This window comes from Chaetodon trifascialis, chromosome 6 (genome assembly GCF_039877785.1).
Source record: "Chaetodon trifascialis isolate fChaTrf1 chromosome 6, fChaTrf1.hap1, whole genome shotgun sequence".
NCBI classification, from domain to species: domain Eukaryota; kingdom Metazoa; phylum Chordata; class Actinopteri; order Chaetodontiformes; family Chaetodontidae; genus Chaetodon; species Chaetodon trifascialis.
Window position 1 is genome coordinate 9,178,667 of NC_092061.1, and position 23,668 is coordinate 9,202,334.

The window sequence follows — 23,668 nt, forward strand, 5'->3', positions numbered from 1 at the left end:
ACCACTTGTCACTCTTATATTTGCATCTTCGAGCGAGTGCACCACAGAGGCATGGTGAGGAAACGGCCACACAGTTATATAAGAATCCACTGCTTCAGCAAAGGGTCCCAGGCTTGTTTTGAGTGTAACTACAGGGCGGCAGCATAGAGTTGTAGCTTTGACTTCTTTCAGCCGCCGTCTCTTGCGCTCTGTAATTAACCTTGTCAAACAAGGACAATAACATTCTGTTTATGACAATGGAGTCTTTACTGGCCTAAACAAAAAATCAATTAGGCAACTACAGCTGATCCAAAATGCTGCTGCACGAGTCCTTACAAACACCAGAAAAATGGACCATATCACACCAGTCCTCAGATCACTACATTGGCTTCCTGTGAGTCAAAGAATAGACTTTAAAATCTTACTGTTGGTCTATAAAGCATTAAATGGTCTAGGACCAAAATATATTCTAGATTTATTGACTCCATATGAAGTATCCAGACCCTTCAGGTCATCAGGGACAGGTCTACTGTGTGTTCCCAGAATCAGAACCAAACAAAGTGAAGCAGCTTTCAGTTATTATGCTCCTCACCTGTGGAACATTCTCCCTGCACACCTGAGGTCTGCACCAAGTGTCAGCTCATTTAAATCAGGGTTGAAAACATTATTATTTGCTACAGCTTTTACTTAAAGTAAATGTATTCAATGCTCAATGGTTTTAATCATTTTAAATGCTAAATTATTGTCTTTTACTGGTGTCTGTTTTTAATTTTCCTTTAATTGTATTTTATTTTTATTTTTTTGTTCTCTTCTAATCAAAATGTATGATTTTTATGCTTCTGTAAAGCACTTTGAATTGCCTAGTGTATGAATTGTGCTATACAAATAAATTTGCCTTGCCTTGCCTTGCCTATGAGAAGTGGCAGACTTTGAGCCACTGGCAGACTGATTTTTCAGGCCTGCTACCAAAACCTGAGCTCTAGGTATTGGCCAATACTGAGTGCCAATCTGATACTAGTGTTTAATTGATAAGCTGTACGCCTCACTGTGTGTGAGAGACTTTCACGTGTAAGACAACATCAAGCTTAAACGTTGTTTTCCTCTGTTTGCGAAACAAAGTGTAACGAATAAATACATAGACTTACAGTAAAAGTACTGACTTTCTTAAAATTGTAATAATGGTAACACAATAATGATCCAACAACTTAAGTCAGTATCGGGTCAATATCCAACGTCAGTATCAGTGCATCTCTACTCTCTTCCAGCCAGAGTGAAGCTGAAGAAGGCTTAAAGAGAGTTTGTCATTTTTAGCCACGCTGGCTGCTCTAGAAAAAGCGATGTTTATCTGTGGGTTGATTGGTCCACCGCTGTGGTCCTGACTGAAATGTCTCAACAACTATTGGACGGATTGCCATGAAATTTTGTGCAGGCGTTCGCAGTCCCCAGATAATTATTCCTGCTGACTTTTGTGATCCTTTACTCTAGCACCACCACAAGTTTGACATTTGTGGTTCACCAGCAGGTTCGCGCTGTCATTGTGAGCACGTTAGCATGCTGATGTGAGCGTTTAGCTCAAAGTAATGCCGTGTCAAAGTTCAGCCTCATAGAGCGGCCGGCATGCATGCGGACTCTTAGTCTTGTTAATTAAGGGAGTCTAATCAGACTCACAGCTGACAGATAATAAAAAGAAGTATCATTCAGGTGTGTGACATCCAGGCACCGCCATAGCTTAGACTTAAATGTGTGGCAGGGAGTTACAGGGTCAGCAGGGCTGATGGACGGCTTATAGATTGGTGATGACATGTGATCTGACTTCACTAATGGGACAAGACAGGACCACCTGAGCAAGGTGCAGAGGATGAGAAACAGGCACGGCAACAGCTGGTGCTCGACTGTAAGACAGGAGTTCGTTCAGCTCTCCTGGTCGAGCCATCAATCAGGCGTCTTCTTCTCTGGCTGTAATCCATCTTGGTTGAACAAGAGCCAGGCGGCAGGAGGCCCCAAAGATTCAGATGCTGAAGTGGCTCACTTAAAAACACTCGCTCAGCCATTTCATCGCTCTGAGTGACTATTAGCTAAACAGTTTATTTTTTCAAGCAAAAGGAGAGTAATTAGGGTGTGTATAAAAGCACGCCTGAAGACAGACACACCAGTCAGCGAGCTGGATGCTTTCATGTCAGCGACAGCCCTGAGCATGGGAGGGTAGAGGGAGCCCTCTCCTGTCATAGGAGAGACAGATCTCTCCTTTGGTCGACAGCGGGAACCTGTCAACACACGCAGAGATGAGCAGCTCCTGCTCCTCCGGCAGGCTTTTCTGATACACTTCACGCACAAACACACACTTTAAGGTTTCCTGCTGCACCAGTTAAAACCTGCAGAGTCGAGACACAAACCTTTGCATGCCGACTGGTTTCTACTAGAGGGAGCTGGATGTGGTTGTTAAGCTAAGCCTTGCACCCTGATGGGTTGAAAAGGGAGTTGATGTGGCCCCCCTGCTGGGCCTGGAGGAGGAAAAGAGGGGGGTCTCACAAGAGATGAAGAGGGCGAGTGGTTTTGAGGTCTCGCTGTGGTTTGACCAAGTATGCAGCCCGAGCTGCACTAGCTCGGAGGGGCTCTCCTATATGCTATAATTTGTGGAACTTTAAAGTGCTGAGCTGACTGAAAATAATGGGTAAGAGGAGAAAGTGCTCAGAAAAGAAGAAAGGACATGAGGAAAGAGGAGGAGGATGAGAGGGGAAAGCAAAGCAGTTAACAGGGAGAATGGATGACAAAGTGAAAAAGAGAAAAATGAAGGAGAGGCTGGACTTGGGTATGCCTAAAAATGGGCAGATGAGAGCTGGGTGGGAAAGGGCCAGGCCTCGCACGGGTCATTCCTCACATTCCTGCTGACTCACAAGGAAAGAGATGGTCGTGAAATCAGGAACTGGGTTTGGATTCGACTCGGCAGGGAGATGATATGACGACCAGGAGCGACAGCAGGCGGGTTTCTGATTGCGAAAGCAAGGAAATCACGAGAGGAGAGAGGAAATGAGAACACACTTGCTCATTTCTACCATTGTCCAGTGTCTGTCTCACATGCCTACGCGCGCGCACACACACACACACACACACACACACACACACACACACACACACACACACACACACACACACACACACACACACACACACACACACACACACACACACACACACACACACACACACACACACACTAAACACTCGAGGGAGCCGTCTGTTACCACACCGTCAAGCTTAGTGCTGAATGAATGTCATGATGTGATTATACAGCCAGTCCACTGCCAAGTTTTAGGACTGACTGATTTATTTATTCATTATTGAGATATAACAGAACAGTCTGAAGGCTGGGCCTCGACTCAAAAACACTAACTTCTGCTTTGCATTTCAAAACAGGCTGCATTTTTTGGCCTTTGCACTGTGCATATCAGTTTAAACATGAATCATAATATTCAACAGTCAGAGAAAAAGGGCTGTGAGCCACTGCAGCACCGTCCAAATCTTTCAAAATACAAGCACATCAGGAAGAATTAAAGTCATGACGTGATGATAAGAGATGAAAAGCAATCTCTGCATGTCAGCACTTTGAGTTTTACCAGAAGTTTTAAAAAGGACCAATCAGTGCACACATGGTCAAGTCAGTTTGGATTGGTTGCAACATGTATACGCTAAATTCAACCGGCCAATCCAGCTGGCAGGAGGCCAGCAGCTGTAACTGACTTTTCCTTTACGCATTTGAAAAGAGGGTAAAAAAAAAGTCAACCAATGACTTCCCTGCACAGGAAGGTAATGGGTGGGCGTAACACAAGCAAATAAAACACACCTTAAACTTGGGCGCCTGCCAAAGAAAACAGAATAACCGTTCAAGTACCAAGAGACGGAAACACACGTGTGCAGAGACAGAGTCCATTTGACAAAACCTCCACATGACAGTGGTTTGCACAGAGAGCGAACTGTGTCCGTGGGAGGGGAGAGGGGGAAAAATAGCACCTTGAACCAATGACCATGCCCAAAGGCATTTTTCAAACCAAGCCACAGACCTCTGGGTAACCAACTGTCAACTGTGGCTCAAAACAACAACAACACTGTGACCCAGAGCGCTGCCGTTGCACTCAGACAGAAAGCTTTTCACGCAGCATCGCCTCCGCTGCTAACAGACGTATGAGTCACAAATACATAAGACACAAATATGTTTCACTGAAAATGATGCCGTCATCGAGACGTCACTGAGCTGTCAGCACCTTTAATGATGGTGGTGGTGGTGGTGGGGGGTTGGTCATGTTACAGTCTGCTCTGCTCGTCACCGGCTCTGAGAAAGCTGCTGTCACACCTGTCGGCCTCCGCAGTCACCTGACTCAGACCGTGAGATACAATGTAAGGAGCAGGATGGAGGAGGTGTTTCAGACTGATGGGGTTAGGAGAAAAGATGCCCTAGAAACTGGGGAAACTGATGGGTACTTCTTTAATTTAAATGCAATTCCTCGCTGATCTAAACCAGAAAATGATTACCTTATTTGGCAGGAATCTTACTGTGGTGAGGAGCTAGATACAAAAAAATGTTTTAATGTTTCACAAGCAGGCCTGCTAAGGCTTGTACTGCACTGCTGGTCGCTTTGACTCACTTCCTGCCGAGCAGCAGCTTTCTATGGAGTCAAAACCTCAAACCTATCCAAAGACGTCCAACTGAAGAGGCTCAATCAATCAAGCCAATTAGAAAGCGTTCATGGTTTAGCGGTAATGCCGACCAGCTGGTGACACACTCCTGAGGACGGAAACACCCTCTGATCTCATCGAACACATGAGAGAGACGCACAGTTAAACATGATTTTTTGAATTTCTTGCGCTGCATATGGCAAAAGCCTCAGAAGTGGTCGAACATGGTAAGAACTCAAGGTTCTTCAGGTAGTTCAAACATACCAAGCTACTATTTAGTGGGTCCGCCGTCCATAGTTGAGCTAAATGCACACACTTTAACGACTACCTGTGGGCGCAGCAAAGAAACAGGATTAAGTTAAAGCTGTGGATGTGAAAAGACTCTGCTCTGCTAAATCACTGTGCAAATGGAAAGCAAACGTTGTACAAGATCCAATTTGTCTTAATTTCATCTCTCTATTCTCTACTGCAGCCATTACGACACTTATTCACAGCGACTGAAACATGGATTAATTGATTAAAATCTGTCAAGTGCTCAAAGTTCCCAGTGAAAGCCTGCACAGGTTCGCAGTCCTGTTTACTTATTGAAGATATTTTAGGATTTGAATCCTCATTTTGTCTGTACTGCAGTAATTTCAGACTCTTTGTATCTTCTGCAGCTGCATGTCTTTAGACAGCATTTAACATTCAAGACGTTTGGCTTTGGGTGTTTTAGAAAAGAAAATGGCAATATTCCTCAAAGAAAGGTCCAGAAAATGGTAGAATTTTGGAACAGATACTAAAACTCACATTTACTTGCAACACAAGTATCACAAACTTTCAAATACTCAGCCCTACATGCTATGTGTGTCTCTTCAGTTGTGTTGTGTGCTGTGGTTTACAAAGGTCGGGTCAAACACCACAGACCCACCCAGCCCTATCTGGCAGCACCACGACCCCTCAAGCCGAGTCCTGACCTTTTGACCCCGGGTGGGTGTGCATGTGCTTGGCTGTTTCTCCGCTTAACACTTTCTACTTTGTGATGCATGACGTGTCGAGCAAATTCTCTCACACAAAGGAGTATGTATGCTTTCTGTGAGAAATGTGTGTGTCTGCGCGTGCAAACCCACGTGCATGGGTATGAGTGAGAGACAGGGGGTACGGTGTGTTTGTGCATGAAATGAGAGCTACAGTAATAATTTCCAGAGCAGGCTGAGGTTAGAGTGCAGCCAGGCAGCAGATCGGATCAGTGCTTTAAACTCACTTGTGTCAAGCCCACAAGTGAGTTTGCCCTTATAAGGACACGCGGGACACTCCTGGTAGCGGAGCTGAAGTGGATTACCAGCTGCCACCGAGAAAGCTGGACTGCCACAGACATTGAGACAGACACAAATAAACAACCGTGAATGACTGAGAGGGTGAGAAAGTTCAAAAGCATGTTTTTTTCATCCTTGGAGCTCCTTGTTGCTTCGCTTTAAGGCAAAACTCCAGTCTGAATCAGGTGGAAGCCCGTAAATCATTTCTCAGCGACCAGGGAAAACAGTGCATGTGCACAGTAGGCTGACACACACAGACACCACACCCACTGAAAAATATGAATAACATCAGGTACATGAGAGTGCTGCAAGGCATGGGCCTTTCTCAGACGAGGGAGTTTTAGTCACCTCTCCGTACAATAATTAACAAAGACACAAAGCAGACTCAAGGTTAAAACTCATTGTGCTGCAGTGCACACTAAGCCTTCATTGCCTAGTGACAAAAGAAAGAGAACCTGTGAAATATACAAGTCAGGGAGAAAGATTACCGCACATGTGGCAACTGGCTCTATTCGTATGCAGCTACACGTGTGGGAAGGCTTAACCTTTATTAATAACTGGATGGTAGGACAGAGGCCCAGAGCAGACCTGGGAAAACAGTGTCCCCTTTACACTTGAGGTAGCAGGCATAAAGGATGGATGCATGGAGGAATGCATGTGGGTCAGAGGGGGGTACAGGCATCAAGAATGCTCCATAGGACTGCACTGATGCACTGAAGACAGATCTGTACCCACATGCGTTGTTTCTGACGCGCGTTAGTCTTACATTAGTGCAGTCGACTCTGCATGATGATGGATTAATCAGCCCACACTTGATTGTGCACACGTGGTCAATGCTCTGATCTAAACCGCAAAATAGTGACCTTTCAGCTCTGTGCAGGACCTCAAAGTAGTTTCCAATCTTGCAGCCTCGTTGCATATCTAACCATTCTACCAGAAAATCAACCGCAGAGGAACATTTTTCTCTTTGGCCTGATCCATGGCCTCCGTGAGACGTTTTGGCCCATTTTGCAGTCTGGCTTCACACAGTTTGTCCCCACTGAATGTTGTGTCTCTGCAGAGCTGCAGGTCAGGTCACAGAGAGGGATCCAGGTCAGTAACAGCCCGGTCGGGACAACTGTGCCCCACATTTGGGAGCTGGCCTAATCAAAAGGGTTTCACTTCAGCCAACGTAGGCAAAAAGCTGCCTCATTATTCTGCCACAGACTGCCAAACCTATGCAGTACATGCAGACCAAGTGTGGACATTACTTAAGCATCCATTCACTATGACAATAGCCTTAGTCTGTGGGCATTTTGCTCTGTCATACTGGGTCAAACGTCGGGTCTGTTTGGCAATGTTTTGAGGGTTTTTATTTTATTGACACAATTCTGCACGGAAATGAAGGAAAGCAATGCAGAATTGATGCAGCAGAACCACAGATAGAGTTTTATTCCACATGTTCTTTAATGTCAAAAGCGGCACCTCCATTATTCAGAATGCAACGTGACGAACAACATTTCAGACTGAGATTCAGGTGTATTATACTAGTTTAGTAGCAGCTGACGTAGCCTGGAGCTGCCAGCCTGTAGATGAGGAGCGGGCTCCAGAGGTCTGGTAAGCTGGTAAACTCCATATTCAGACGAGATCATCACTTTCTGTGACATTATACTGGATATTCAATGCCACTGCATTGGTTTTCCACTTGTTTTCGTCACTGTTTCTTTTTTTAAAGTTATCAGAGCCAATCATAGGAAACCAATGGAGGAGGGGAACTGTCCAGTGTTCTTTGGTATCTGATACAGTATGACAGATTTCAGCAGGAAGGAGCCTCCATTAAAAAAAAAAAAGAAAAGATAAGAACTACTGCATTGGATCCTGCGCTTCAGCTGGTCTTGTCCTGTGATAAGACCCAGGTCACAGCAGGAGCCACAGCATCATGATTCTTCTCCAAATATGGGACATCACTGGTCAAACTGAGGCCCTGCGTGACTGACTGTTTTGGTTTAATGAGGGAAGAGCCAGGAGGTGAGAGGGATGTCCCACAGGAGGAAACAGAGGGGGAGTTGCGGCACTTTGGGAGGCTGCAGAGCACAAACAGTTTGTTCGAATGGATCCACGAGAGCCAGCCATGCTGACTCCACATTAACAAAGCTAAACGAAATTTAACAGATCAGCTGTTACATCTTAAAAATGCCACAACATTAACAACAGTGGGTTGGAAAGCAAAACATCAACATCCGCTGGACAATTTCTAGCGGATCTCAGGAAATGGCTCTTTCCTGGGGGAGTCAAGATAGAAAACTCAAAAACCACAGAGTTTCTCCATGACTACATCTCTTTTCTTTCTCCCTTTCATCTGCTGTATTTCCCATTTTAAAGCACCATTATTTTCCAAGCTAATGAAATGTGATATATTAAACATTTTTTTTCTCCTGCTTTAATTCAGTACGCGACTTGGCAGGAGGCCCAAAACATCTCTGGTCCTGCAGAGTGCTGCATGCTGTTTCCTGTGTGCTATTTTTCTCTATAAACAAAGCCACACCTTAGTATTCCAATGTAAAACCAAAGACTGCTGAAACTGCACCAAAGCCCTGCAACAGCACCAAACAAGTCCGAATCGGTGTTTGGGTAAAGCAAACGGGTGCTGAGCATCAAAAGGCATCTTAACAGCATCTCAGCAATGACCAAAGTCAGACTGTCCAGAACCTCCTCATTTCATCGTAAGTGGACATTAGCCAAGTTTTGAACCAATTAAACATGATTTTCAGGTTGATCTTTTTTAAGATGAGGTCTTATGATAACTTGACATTAAAGATTAAGCATGGCCACCACTGAAACAGTAGCCAAAAAGCAGATTGGACACATCTGGTAAGTGTTTCGTCTGAGTCTAAAACACCTGGAAAACAGTCTAAACAGTATCTTAGAGTGTTTGTCCCCCTCTGAGCGCCTGAAAGCATTAAAGCTCACTTCACAAACCAGAGACGCCTGGTGGTAGTGAGGGAGACAGAGGACAAAAAGCACACCTCCAATCCCTTATCCAGACCTTTTCCATTTAGCAGAATGATGATCCAGACAGATGGAGAGCAGTCGCAGAGACCCTCTCTGCTGGATCACTTACCACGCAAAGACCAGAGCAGCTCTGACAGCAGAGTCTGTTTCATATCTGATGCTTACAAAAGCTGGTTGACACGCTCCATCTATCAAGGAAGAATACACTGTATAAATCTATCGAGCCTATACCGCACAGATCATGTGACTGAGGTGTCACCTCCTGTCACCACAGGTGTTGTTTATTCCCTCCGTCATGCTCAATATCACACCACTGAGAGCATTTTCATTAAATTTGTGGGTCCTGATTTGTTTCTATCCTGCACACAAACGCTGAAGCAGATGCACAGGGATGATGCACATCCTGCCGCCGGCCTCACACTTTTCTGCTGCTCGACAGTAGGAGGTGGTAAAGTGCCAAGAAATGTAGAAATGCACCGAGAAAGTCAGCGAAGAAGATTGCAGGCTGGCAAACATGGATGTAAGTACTGATTTACGATTAAGCACCTATTAGCCAAAGAAGGTGTTAGCACATTTGCTCATTTGTGTACTTCACCACAAATGATATCTTTTCATTACAGATCTGCATAATTCACAGAGCATAAGAAGTGATATGTATAGTTTACATTGTGAAACACTTCCTCATGCACAGTCCCAAACATCAATTCACTTACTTTAAGAATGAAATCACATTACTTCACTGGCAAAAGCTTCATGAACCCATTTTCATTTGTTTGTTCTGCTGAGTGTTAAACCATTGCATTATTCTTTTATGGCGTTTTAAAAAGACAAAACAGCCCCTGGCGTCCCGCTCCTGGGTGAAATACTGCTCCTCATATTCAAACGCTTACGCTTCCAAAGTATCCAGCATTTCAAAATGACAAAACAATACCAAGTATCCTCTTTAGTAAGGAAATATGACACACTGAACTCAATTTCAACTTTAAACGAGGAGTAAATATTTGCTGAAAGGCATCGGAAAAGCGTGCTCCATTTACTCTGAATTATTGTTCCAGAGCAGCAAACTTCATACTTAAAGGTCACGGACTAAAAATAGACTTTGGTGGAGTTTACATGCACATCATCCCAAAGTTCACCGCTTTTCTTTTCTCATCCTTTCAGAGCCAAAAATGGCGGGCTATTTATAGCAGCATCCAGTAACAAAAGTTTCCTGTTTTATCAAACAAACAAGAGGCTTCTTATCTCTCGGCTCCCTGGCCGTGTATTTGGATATTCAGCGTCAGGGGCTGAAGTCTGCAGGCTGAAACTTAACCGCCTGTGTTGCTGTGACGGACTCACTTCCGTCACTGCAACAGTGCAGATAACTTAGTTTCTCAAGCGTCAGTTGAGAAGGAAAAACCGCCCTGACTGATGAACTGTTCACAAGCCGTTTCTTCATTACCTCCTCGCTGACAGCTTTGAAACCTAATCATACAGGAAATACTTTTTGGAAATGTGAGGGGAGTAAATGTCTGTGAGAATGATGACAGGCTCAGCAGAGGAAAATCAGGTGTGCACTGCGAACACTCTTTCGAAAAAAGCCCGTAAACAGAGGTCAAAGGCACTTATGTTCACCTACTGGCAGCATAAACACTGGAGCAGCAGGTGTTATCAATGGTCAGGAGCATAAAACACTTTTGTGAGTGCGTGTATGGAGCGAGGAGTGGGGGAGCTGTATTCAAAGGAGGGACTGTTGCATGCAACAGCTTGTATCTGAAACACTCTGCAGCCGCTTTGAAGAAAGAAAAATGCTTTTTTAAGATTGTTGATGAGGCTCAGGTCAAGTCTTGTAGTATCATGTTGCTGCAGTTTGGGGCTTTCTGTTGAAACGTTCCTTCAGGGCTGCAGGCTAAGATGATTTTCATTAGCAATTAGTCTGCTGATTATTGGTTAGTAACATTTTTTTTGACCTGCTGTCCCAAAAATATTAAACTTCCTCATCATGTCAACAAAGAAAGGCCTCGAATCTTCACATCTGAGAAGCTGAAGCCAGCCAGTGTTTAAAAAATGTAATATTAATCCATTATCATAATAGTTACCGATTCATTTTCTGCTGATTGACCAGTCGTTGCAGCTCTATGTTACTTCAATAAAATACCATCAAAATTGAGCGAGAAGACATTTTTAAGCAAACATGGCCCCTGATGACATTTGCGTCAAGTGTCAACACTGCACAGATATCCTGAAATGTCCCAGACGGTTATATAATGCAGCATAATTTTTCCGATTTATTCGTTCCTGATGATGAGGCTGACATTTGGACCATGTCTCCGGGGGGTAAGGAGAACCTGGGACCGTACTGAGAGCCCACAAAACAAACCCATTCTTCCTCTCCGACTTGCCGTTGAGACCTTGTCAACGCACAAAGGGTCCAGAGAGCCATAAAACCAAGACCCGGGGGTCCCATATATCACCGAGGAGGGACCTCAGAGTGAAACTGCCCTATTTTAAACATGTGTGAATGCTTCTTGCTCACCAGGGAGAGGGGACGGTCACAGGGCTGGCAAGACGAGTTACAAATCATTATGTGAGACTTCCAGCATGTGAAATCAGCCCAGCAGGCGCCACAGGCGGAAAAGTCTCCAAGCGGTCACGTCAGTTCAGAAATGAAAAGTGCATTAGCAGACCACAAACTGTAAAAAGACAATAAGCAATCAGATTCCACGCATATATTGACATTTTACTCATCAGTGAGCTTGCAAGAGGTCACATTTTGACTTTTCCTGCAAACCTCCGATGGTGCGGCGCAGCAGGGAGGGGTTTCAGAGATAATTAGAAGGGAGATCATGGCGTGGCTGACAGATGCTTAAGCAAACCTTACTCTTAGCTGAGTAGACAGGTGTACAAATGCCACAACAACAGCCTGTAGAGCAGGCTGGTCCTGCAGGTTTGACACATACACACAGGAAACTATTGCCCCACAGCAGATTCAAGGGCAGAACAACTGATAATCATCACCCTCAGAGCTGGCAGCCAGCTGATAAAATCTATTTCTGAGTGGTTGGAGTGGTTCGGTTGGTCTCTGAGTGGCCTCAGCAGCTTTTGTCTTCTTCTGTCCGCGGATCTTAAGCACCAGACAGATGACCCGCCGCAAACGTCCTCTCCCGAGGAAACTGGGGGACCAACTGATTATTTCTGTGGATATTCAAATAATGGCGGTGGCGGAGACAAAGGAAAAATGCTTTTCCTGGTTGCCATGGAGGGGATTAAATGAGCAATATAAAAGGCAGCCTGGGCTGTGAATAGAAGTGTAGAGATGGGATTAGTGGCGTTAGAGAGGCCGCCATATGACCTTCTGACTGTTTAGTTCATTAAGTACAACACAGGCCTGGAGTTTGTGTTCGTTAACCGACTGTTGTTTGATAGAAGCTCCTTTGCTCGGCTTTACTGCCGGTTTAATTAAGCCTGAGCATCTCTGAACGTCCATCATCTTTTACTAGAGCCCTGAAAAACAACTGGTCATTCACAAACTCCTCAGCAAACAGGGGGTTAGATTTCATAAAAACTAAACACAGAAAGGCTCCATCCGGGTCTCTGTGGAGCTGAATCTCAATTCCAGCACAAGTTTAATCACAGTTTGCTTCCTTTCATTCAGGAGTCCACTGTGGAAAACCCTGACACTCGAGTCACCGCAAACATCATCAGTGAAAATGTGGGATCTCGGTGACCTTAAAGCTGGTGGTCACATGTGAGGGAGGGAAGCTGTGGGGAAGATGCTCCGCACTGAGAAGGAGAGGCATTTCAAACCGACCTCAGCAACGCGTCGAGCATCAGCGTCACATGAATTCCAGCGTCTGCCTCATTCGCGTTGTTCTGCTGCTGCAGCTCTCCGGACAATGACGGCAGTTTTGCGGCGAGCTCGCGCAGGACGCGGGCCACACAGGAAGAGCCAGACGATAATAACAATGAGCTGAGGTCTAACGTCGCGAAATTATTGGAAAATATTGATATAAAGCCAGGGACTCGACTACAACTATAAATCTACAACAGACGCAGCATTAGAAAAATAAAGAGGTCCAGAAAGCTCCAGTGCCAAAATCTATAGTGACCATTTTCAGCGCTCCCTCCATTAGATTCATTTTAACTCCTTCACATCTTTCCTATGCTGATCCTCTGTAAATAACCTCATAAATCCACTGATCAAAGCGACCAACACTCTAGCAACTGATAAATGATTACGCTGACAGAAAAATATTCTTTGCTCACTATCATCTTGTTCTCCCACTACCATAATGTCAGTTGTGATAAAGGTTTGGCCTTTAAGTGATTTATGAGAAGAGAGCGTTCGGCCAGGCGATTCCAGACTTTGGGGAAATAGTGGACTGGCTGTGCTTTGTGCAGTTTAAAGAGTCTCAGGCAGGTCAACAAAACATCACATTTATACCCTGCCTGCTTCCAGAGTAAACAGCCTTTAATGGCCGGGGTTGCTGATCTTTAAGAACATGAATCTAAATGTTTTTCTGGGAGGGCCTCTCCTTGAAGCGCGCGGTCTTGGGAAAGCAGCCGGTGAGGATAAGTTCAAATCAGATTCTGTCCTTCAATCTGGCTGACTGACAACCGTATGTCACCCCTGCTGTAATGACACAAACCCCTTCTTTGTTTTATATTTCCATTAGTTGCGGTGACAGGATGAAAGACTTGAGTCAGGCTCGAAGAAACCAGATGTTTCATGTTCAACTGCAAGTGTGACACAGACAAGCCCAGTGTAAGTATGGCCAAACTAGAACAGGCTGACTCACGCCCTTGTAAATGTGTCGGTGCCTTACAGGTGTCACGATGTGCGCCAGACATGCTTCACCTTCCTCTGTCTCAAGAAATAATTAGAGCATGATTCACGTCGCTGTGAATCAGGACGTCCTTTTTGTACATAAGCTCGCTTTATCAATACTGATCTGCTGCTCACATGTGTGACATAATGTCTACTTCACTACTGGACAAAACAATAATATGTCAACGTGAATCACCTGCAGGTGAAATGAATGTTACTTTCTGACACTATTTTGCAATAGAGATACGTCTGATGCACGTCATCATGTGCAATCACAGACTTCATAGATTAAAGATTAAGATTAAAGTTTGGGCGAGGAGTAGAGGAACAGTTTTCTTCACGGTTCAGTCTGTTAATTATTCATTTGATTGATTTGTTGATATAGTGGCACCTTCAAAATGTTTTTTTCCTCGTCCAGAATTTGGAGATTTTACATTTGCAATGGAATTAAACAGAGGAAACAACAAATCCTCACGTTTGAGAGGCTGAAATGAGCGACAAACAGCTTCAACAGTCAGTCGCTTTATTAAATCACTGGCAATTATCGATTTATCGTCTTTTAAAACTAGTTTACGCACACAAAAACACCAAACAAGTGTTTGTGCAGGTGTTCAACAGTTACAGTGATAAGCCACCGAAAATTCACTGCTCACCTTCTTAGACAGATCGTTCAACCTGCAACTAACAATTATTTTAATTATCATTTAATCTGCCAGTAATTTTCTATGAATCTGCTGTTTATTCTATGAAATGTAAAAAAAAAAAAAAAAAAAAAAAAGCCTGTTAAAAGACCCAAACTGATCTCCTTAAATGCCATTTTGTCCAGTCACCAGTCGAAAACCCAAAGATATGAAACAACGATATAAAAAAAATGATTTAACAAATAGTTATTAGAGTATTTGCTCTTTAATTCCGGGTGACTGACTAAGTGTTGTGCACTGAGGATGTACAGGGCAACAAGAAGCTCTGTCTGTATGGATTAATCTAACTGTCATGTATGATTAATCAAAGGAGAGACATAAAAACATTAATGTCATTCTGGTGAGTTGGAGAAAGGATGTTATACTATGTTATAGTATTATGGTTAAAACTGCAATATGCAATATGTAGTAACAATAACATATCCAGACCTGTATAAAAAAGAAATTAATTCACTTTTCCTAATAACACCTCGTGCCCATATAAGGGAAGTAACACGTCTGATACAACATTTGATGCACAGGTGCAATAATATGCAAATCAAAGATAGTGAACTGAGCTACACGTCTGGCTGCACAGACCTCTATGAATATGAACCCCCTGTTCCAGGCAGGTAGCAGTGACAACACACTGGTCCACTTCCATGAACAGCATGGAGCTGCACTCCAGAGCATCTCCATTCATTCACTCACCAGGGCTCGCAGGGAGGACTCATCCAGCGCCGAGTAACTCTCCAGAGACATGTCAACCTGTCCCGTCCGGCTCAGGTGAGACGAGAAGGTCTGGGCGGTGAGTCTTGTTGTGATCTGGTTCCCCCGGTCAACGTGTGGTCTGCCACCTGCGCGACTTGCAGCAGTTTTGGTGCCTTTTCCTTCTTTTATTTTGTTAAGCGCGGTCTGTTTCAATCGTCAGTCAAAGTCAGAAACTTCCTCTCAGTCAGCGATGATTGACCCGTGTCCGCCTCACGGAGAGCATATTCCGGTTCTTTAGTCGGCTCTGGAGTTGCCGTGGAAGCAGAAAGCAGGCCCACACTCTCTTACGAGGGGACGTTGGGAGCTTTTTGAACAGAGGATTCCCACTGAAAGGTGTAACCCCGCCCCTCCGCCCCGGCGTCTCCCGGCGCTCATTCAAAGCGCGCCGCTCTGCGGGAAGGCACAAAACAGCGTCCCTGTATGGGAGGTGATTAGTGCCACCGTCAGCTACCGTCAGCCCCGCTCCGCTCCAATACTGATATTTTAAAAGACATTCATGAAATCAGACCCCGTTTTTAATACTGCATTTTTTTCAACAGCAGCCATTCATGATTTTATATTCTTTCATTAATTCTCTAGTAGTTTCCATTTTTGGTGGCATTGGTTTTGGGTTTTTTATATTATCAACGGCTCAACACAACTAACTGAATAACTGTCTCTAATTATAACTAGTACCTGATAACAGTATAAGGAAATTAAAAACCTGGAAAACAAATCAATCAGATTTGATCTCTGTGTGAGGGTCTAAATGCTGTTTGAGATCCACAAGGCAGGAAGAGACTTCTGGTGGAGAAATAGAGTATTTATTTAATTGTTCTAAAAGTATTAATTCAAATTAGAATATGAGTGTGAGCATACTGGAATTTGAAACACTGAAAAGAGCAAAGGAAAACAAACTCAGTATCCTCAATTGCAGCTGCGGCTCTGTCTTCAGCATGTTATAAAAAACAATTCCCATTTGTTCCACTTCCTGTTTTAAGGTGACTCAGACAGGTAATAACTCAAAGGCAATCACACTTGTTTCGTTTTGAAGACATGATCTTGTGGACTACTTCCACCGCTTTAAAATGGATCAGTGCAATTTAAGAAAAAAGTCCATTAACAACAAGGAACATTTTTCAAAGACCACCATCGACAAAAACTTTTAAACAATAGATCTTTAGGCTTATGCAGGGTTTTGGTACCATGACTGGTGAACTAAGGTGAGCTAGATGTATAAAGAGCAATAAAACAACACTCACAGAAGACAAACTGAAACCACAAATGTTCTCATTAAACATTTAATAGCCACACAAGACAAGGGGCATCAAGACGGTTGTTCTCAAACAGTCAGCCATGTGTGATGAGTGCATTCAGTCCATTTCATGAGTTGATCTTGATCAGATGTTACTCAAACTCTCTCTCAACTGTCCGTAGCACAAGGTTGTCTATTTCATATGTATTTCTAAAGTGGACTCTATGTTAAACACAAAATAAATCCTGTCGATCTTACAATCCTACTCAGACGAACAGCACGCGTTTTCCACACTACTTAAAAGAAGATTGGACAGGCTTCAAAAGCCATCTCATCATAACACCACAAACATATATAGTTTCTATAGTTATGATTAAAAAAAAAACAAAACAACTAAATATTACTGAAGAGTATTAAAGACAAACGTTCAACAGTATAAAAAGACAAATGTTCAATAATACAGTTTTTTTTTTCTTGGTCAAAGATGCATAAATTTATCAAATTAGTTCCTCAAGCCCTTTTTAAACAAAATAATCTATCAAAGTGCTTTAGGTTTCACAAAGATGCAGAAAGAAAGAATCCTGGAAGAACATACAGGAGTGAAAACACAATGTCCTTGGCTGAAGAAACAAGGTAAAGATTAAGTTAGACAAATGCACACCGACAAAGTCATGTGTCTGTGTTTGATGTTCTTAATGAGCCATGACACGCCTTGTACAGTACAAAAAAGCACACAAAAAAAACCTTCAAATCAAATTCAGCACAAAAAAAGATCCATTTTATAATTTATCTGTTAAGGCTTGTTGTTAGACATACAAAGAAAAACAAAACAAAAACAGAATATGCATGAATAAACCAAATTACTTGCTTAGACTTTAATAGTAAAATACATCAAAATATGAACTACAAGGTACTGATACTCACACAGGCACTTATCAGATACGTATATGTTTCATTTTCAAAAGTGTGCAAAAAGATAAATGAAAAGCAGAGGAGGAGATTTGGTTTTTAGATTTCTCCAGATGTTCCTGCTCTCACTCTTCCTGCTGCTCTTCATTCTGCTTCTTGGGCAACTGCAAATGGAAAAAAACACAATTGAAAATCCTTTAACAGACACAGAAGTATGTAAGTGGCCTGAAATGGAAAATCAACCATTTAAGCAGAAGTGACAATATCTCGGGCCAGTAAACCTTTTACAGCAGACGTGTACTGAGAGGAAACTCAGAAGGACAAAAAAAAAAAAAACATGGAGAAAACCTACTTAGGACCACGAACAAACAAAGCACGAACATCAACCCTAAAGAAAAAGCATTCATCACACTGAACAACAGAAAGTGACATAAAGAGAAAGACAGACAGAAGTACCTTTGTCATTGGATTCCTTATGTTCCCTCTCCCTTCTATATTTTCTGGTTGATGAAGTCTGGTGAACCAATCAGAACATTAATAAAAAAGCAGAAATAAAAAGGACAAACCATTACTGAATAAGAATTTCGAAATGCTCTGAGTCTTTGCTCTTACCCCTTCACAGATGCAGAGCCAGACTTGTCGGTGTCACAGACAGATGACTGAGCCCCCTCTGCTTCCCTGCCATGCAGAGGTCTGTCATTTGCAGAAACACCATAGTTGGACGTCTTCCTTTGACTTGGTAGTCCAATGTAGCCTCTCTGCCATTCCCTTAGGTTTTGTCCTGGTGGTGTGTCTCTGTCATATCCAAAGTCCTCCAAGAAGTCAGCTATATGTGGAACAGGACACACGGTATGTGTAAATAAACACAAGGAAATACACACAGTGAGCACAGAAAACCCTTCACACATCGACAAAACATTCAAAATATAATGTAAACAAACAAAATAGTCAGACAAACTAGCTTTGTTTGTTTTTATGTCATAGATTGTGATTTTTATATTTCTCCACCCTCACAGTAAGAGTATCTATAATAAACTAAGACACAACTGTTTATGCTTCAAACTGTATAATCTGATTTTCTGCATTATTTTTCACATTTGTTAAACATCTAAAATAAATTCTATATATTACTTTGGTGCTTTATTCTCCTTTGAATATCTGGAGACATCTGGCCAAAGGTGTCCCGAGCAGGGCCCAGTGGTTTTTTGACAGATGCTTTTGTGAGATTGTTCAGTGGATGGGAAGTCTGAGGACGCATGTCACATTTGTCCTAGGGGTAAAATCACAAACAAAAATAAATATCACAAGGAGAAAATACACACTGAACAACACAGCTGGTTGTCTCTTCACAAGATATCAAATTAGCCATTGTGCAGTTACAAACAGTCATGGACACAAACTCAGAAATGATCTCTACAGAAAACATGTTTGAATTATATTTAATTACAAAGAATACTGCCACAATTTTAAGGAATCCGGCAAAATCGTTCACAATATGTCAATACTTTTAGACCGGCTATCCAGCTTGATTAGTGACATACCTGATGGTGAAAGACGACAGCCTCTTCCAGAGCAACGCCACAGAATTCACACGGAATGACCACATCGCCCTCTAGTGGACTGGCTGGAGGACTGTAGGAGGCCGGGGACACTGACCGAGGGAAAGTGGGAATATGTGAAGCGAGTGTGTCGGGGAGGCTGTGCATCAGCCCTGAGGCGTTCCTGCTCATCCTGTCCTCTCTAGGTGGAGACGCCGGCTGCTTGCTGAAAGAAGCAAAGGCGGAAGCAGGGCTGCACCCCGTCTGAAACGAGAGAAGAAATACACGAGGTTGAAATCTATGTTAAAGTAGGTCACAACAAGTGAAAGTGGGTCTGAAATCAGGTTAAAATATTTCAAAATATCAGCAAGTCCTACATTCAGTGGGCAGAGTGAACAGGGTCTGGTTGTATTTGTCACTTTTGCCGTGTTGTCATGCATACAGATATGATGCACTGACCTGGAATTACAAACGGCTTGCCCTCCTTTTCTCCAGTACTGTACATTCAACCAAAAGATAATAGATAGATAGATAGATAGATAGATAGATAGATAGATAGATAGATAGATAGATAGATAGATAGATAGATAGATAGATAGATAGATTCTCAAAGCAGAAGTAGCATTCAGCTCTTTGGTCCAAAAATCAAAGGTAGACTGTTACCAGTGAACCTGTTTACCTGTGGAATGTTTCAAACAGGTGTTTTTGGAGCATTCCACAACTTTCCCAGTCTTTTGATGTCCCTGTCCCAACTTGTTTGAAATGTGTTGCTGCATCAGATTCAGAATAACCAAATATTTACAAATATCAATGAAGTTGATGAGGTAAAGGCATGAAATATATTGTCTTTGTGCTGCTTTCAGCTGAGTTTATGTCAAAAGATTCATGTTTTATAGAGTCCTGATTTTTTTTTTTTTTTTTTAAACCAGTTGTAAATGATGGACAGAAAATATCATATAAACAACAAATTAATGAACCCAACCCAATGAAAAGCAGCAAAATCAACTACATTTAAGATTATCGCTTATTGCTTGTCCATGGTCTAGTGGTTAAGGTGCTAGAACATGCAAGAAGATCACCTTATCACTGAAAGCAAAGACTATACAACTCCATAAATGTAAGTGTTTTTTTTGGCCACTTCTCATTCATTACATTGAATGTAATGCCACAGCCACGAAATCAGGATGCTTTAAGCACAGTGACTCCATTTTGTCGAGGGCTGATTGGTTTGCAGGTTTGTGGTTTGCATATATAGATCCCATCATGCCTCAGTCACCCAGTTACCTGTTCAACACAAACATCTAGCATCACGAGTCAATCCCCTGAACAACTGTGCACCCAAAAGAATAAAATCACATCACTGACCTGATGCAAAATGAGGTCCTCTTCAGGAAACAGTTCTTCGCAAAACTCACAAGGCAGCATAGTATCTACAAAAATCACTTAAAATCAGTAACAACTTGACAAAACAACAACTTGAGCTATTCAAATCCACACAGTTTTGCTATTTACCTGTTTGATCATGGTCCTGGACTGCACTTGTGCCTGTGCTGAAGTTTGGGTAGTTGTTGTTGGGTGGAGAGAGTGGAGAATGTACTGAGGAGTTAGAAGTCTTCCCAATCTTGTGGTCCCAGATACCACTCCACAGGTTGCCCTCTACACCTCCAGCCACTGATTCTCCATCACTCTGCAGACTGAGAGCCAACATGTAGTCCAGGCCTGATGAGTCCTCATCCAGTGGAAGCTCACTCTGTGGCCACACACTACTGCTGCTGCTGCTCGTTAGAAAATCACTCTGTTCCAGCACTACAACAAAAATTAAACATTGATGATATGAAAGTTAGATTAAGACACTATAGGTGAGTTTCAAGGTTAAAGGTACCCTGTGGAGTATCTGACCACTAGTAGTGCTACGAACCAAGGTTTTTACAAGCAGGTCCCCATTTTATTTGTTTGTGATACAATGGAAAAAGATGCTTAACAATGCACCCTCAATGGCAGTACAGAAGCAGACAGCTAGCAACAAAACACTCTGAAATATCTTTAAAAACAAACTTAACAAATGTTTTTATGGGGAAGGAAATGCATTCAACGTGTTTGTTAAACCTCCTGGATAGACAGTCTGTTTCAGTGAGAAACACTGGATGTAAACATAATGTTTGTTTGCAAGAAGTCTCCACAGGGTGTCTATAAATTGCATATCCAGCTCTTTAAAGCTAAATTAGTACTTTTATGCCCAATACATAATTAAGCCTGGTGGGCTCTTATTCCCCTCACAGGAAATGTAATAATCAATGGGTCAGTCATAAACTCACAGTGGCTAAATGCTGAATTTCTTGGAGCAGTATTCTTCAAGTCTCCTGAGCCTTGAGGTCCCCTTGAAGTGTTATACACTCTGGAAACAAAAGGCCGGGGAAAGGCTTGTTGTTCTGCTGCACTGATGTTGTTATTTTTTGGACCTCTCTCTTGGGCTCGTAGGAGATTTCGGATGGAGTGGGCTTCGAACCATGGTCCTGGAGACTGTGGGTCTACTGGACTGCGACTTGTCCGGCTGTTGTTCCTCTCCTGGGGCGGTGTAAGGCTCCCACATAAGACTGGATGCACGGCTTGTTCCCTCAACATCACATTGCACTTGCATTGCGAGCAGGGCTCAGTGCGTGTACCGCAGTAATCCTCATGTTCTTTGGACTGACTGTAAACAATCTCCAGTTCGCAGTATTGGCAGGGGACCAGCCGCTGAGAACATTCAGTGCTCTGAAAGAGACAGCATTGGTGAGGAAACGCAATTTCAGGATTAAATAAAGATAGTAAAATATCCTATATAAAAAACATACCTGGTGAACATCAAAATGATTCTTCTCAATCTTCAAACCACACCTGCACGTAATCTGAAATGAAAGTGAAAATGCCTTTAAAGTTGAGATCATTCAGTTTCAGTCTGACATTGTTTCCTTTCTAGCCTTTTCACTTGGGGTGAAGATTTGAGGTCAGAAAATAATCACTCTGACGTGATTTTTCCTCCACGCCGAGGCTGCGTTAGCCAGCTCAAGTGATAAACACCAGTAAGTGATACTGACAATACATGTACTTTCTGTAAAATCAAATGGTACATATATATGGCAGACTCTAAAATTTCCACAACATGCAAGAGTAAGTAAACTGGTTCCTGGGTCTGGACTGAATAGGTGTTCAGAAATACTTTTCCAGGTTATGAAATACCACACATTTTCCCATTTTGTGGTATAACATCTGCCCTTAAAAGCCGCACACATCTGTTCCAGGATTTATGTGAAAGTCTGCAGCACTGCTGTTCAAAGCGTACCTGTGTATGCTCCTGCTGTTTGTGCTCATTCAGATCTGACCGGGGCACCGGCTCCTGGCACACATCACACAGTGCGATGTTTCTTCTACAGTGGATCTCATGGGTAGTAAAATTGGCCTCTGGAATGTCATGTTTGCTAAACAGGTAGAGAAAATTATGAAAACCTGTTTTCATCACCATACTATATTGACTGGTCGTTTAATGTGCCTTGTGCATACTTACCAATTGCCACAGAACTGTGTGTTTTCATCTGCCATGGTTTTAGCCCAAGCCTGTGGACAAAGTGTAAAGTTACTTATTAGTGACACAAACCAAATTGGCTGACACGTCAGGAGAAAACGACACTGACCCTAGGTCTGTTTTGGTGATTTTTTTACTAATTTTGACACGTAAACAAGCTTTGTTTATATAAATGTACAGAAAGGAATTTGTTATTAGTTAGTTCAACAAGTGGTGTCTGTGTTTCGTTGACTCTAAAATCAGTTTAATGAGCTGGTTTTAAAAACAGTCCCATTTAATAGCCAAGGATGAAGTAAAGAGTACATGTAGCTAACACTGTCGTCAACAACTGAAACAAGCTGACAGCTCTTCACGTTTGCTCACCCAGTGTTTCCAGGAAAGTAGCTAACGTTAGCTAACAGTGGCCTGGATTAACAAGGACAATCTCCGTCAACCTCAATCGGCAAGCATCTCGAACCACCTCGGAGAAGTTGCACAATGTTAGCCGTGTTGCCTTTAGCTAGCTACGTAGTTTATCATGAAATACACCGTTAGCAGCCACCACGTAATTTGCGTTAATTTAGCTAACTAACTTTAGACGCTCTTTACAAAGAAATCCAAGAGCTAATGTAGCGTCGGGTTTCGAGCTCCTGCTGCCCGGTCCAACCAAAACGGGGACAGCCTTTATGATGTTACCGTTAGTCAATTATCTGTCTGCTGAAGAATTTATAACCAAGAAGAAGCCCGAAGACGACGGCTAACAACTTGATGTTAGCCTGTAAAAACACGGCTCGTTATTTCCTCTTTGCACTGTCCGGGACAGTAACCCCGGAGTAGGGTCTCTCAGGCTGTGTACGTACGTACATGTCCACACCACCTTCTTTCACACTGGCAGAGCCTAAACTATTTCTACTACTGCATCTAGTCTAAATGCGGTAAACAAAATGGTTATTTCTATTTGTAATTTATATATGTATTATAGTGGTTAAGGGTTAGTCGTCACTGTAAGGTGTCCATCAGGGAAAAACGTATCCCGTCGTCCACGCTCGGGTTTGATTGGCTGAGTAAACACCGTGCGCTTGGAGAAACGTCTCGGGTGACACCATTGCGTTTAATTTCTGGTTGATGTCTGATATTACCACCACGGTTTCATTTAAAATTGTGAAAAAAAATCTGACAAATACACATAATATTGACCTTATGTGTTAAAGCAAGAAAGTGTTCAGATTCCGTAACTTTGTCTTTTAACTTC

General features: G+C 42.8%; 2 protein-coding genes across 2 annotated transcripts in view; both read right to left on the reverse strand.

Annotated features, from left to right (window-relative positions):
* smtnb (smoothelin b) overlaps positions 1 to 15,472 on the reverse strand; it is a 49,456-nt gene extending 33,984 nt beyond the window's left edge. Inside the window, 1 exon segment of the mRNA XM_070964243.1 lies at positions 15,135 to 15,472. Within this exon segment, the coding sequence (XP_070820344.1) occupies positions 15,135 to 15,185 (51 nt within the window). The 5' untranslated portion in view covers positions 15,186 to 15,472.
* Positions 15,473 to 16,447: 975 nt separating this feature from the next.
* trafd1 (TRAF-type zinc finger domain containing 1) lies at positions 16,448 to 23,478 on the reverse strand. Its single transcript, XM_070965180.1, has 12 exons — positions 22,801 to 23,478; positions 22,420 to 22,469; positions 22,198 to 22,333; positions 21,710 to 21,763; positions 21,191 to 21,629; positions 20,388 to 20,681; positions 20,241 to 20,305; positions 18,879 to 19,139; positions 18,469 to 18,607; positions 17,950 to 18,163; positions 17,794 to 17,851; positions 16,448 to 17,501 (listed from the first exon to the last, which is right to left on the reverse strand). Exons 2-12 carry the CDS (start codon positions 22,452 to 22,454, stop codon positions 17,463 to 17,465), a joined length of 1,734 nt encoding a protein of 577 aa, XP_070821281.1. The 5' UTR covers positions 22,455 to 22,469; positions 22,801 to 23,478; the 3' UTR covers positions 16,448 to 17,462.
* Positions 23,479 to 23,668: the final 190 nt, after the last annotated feature.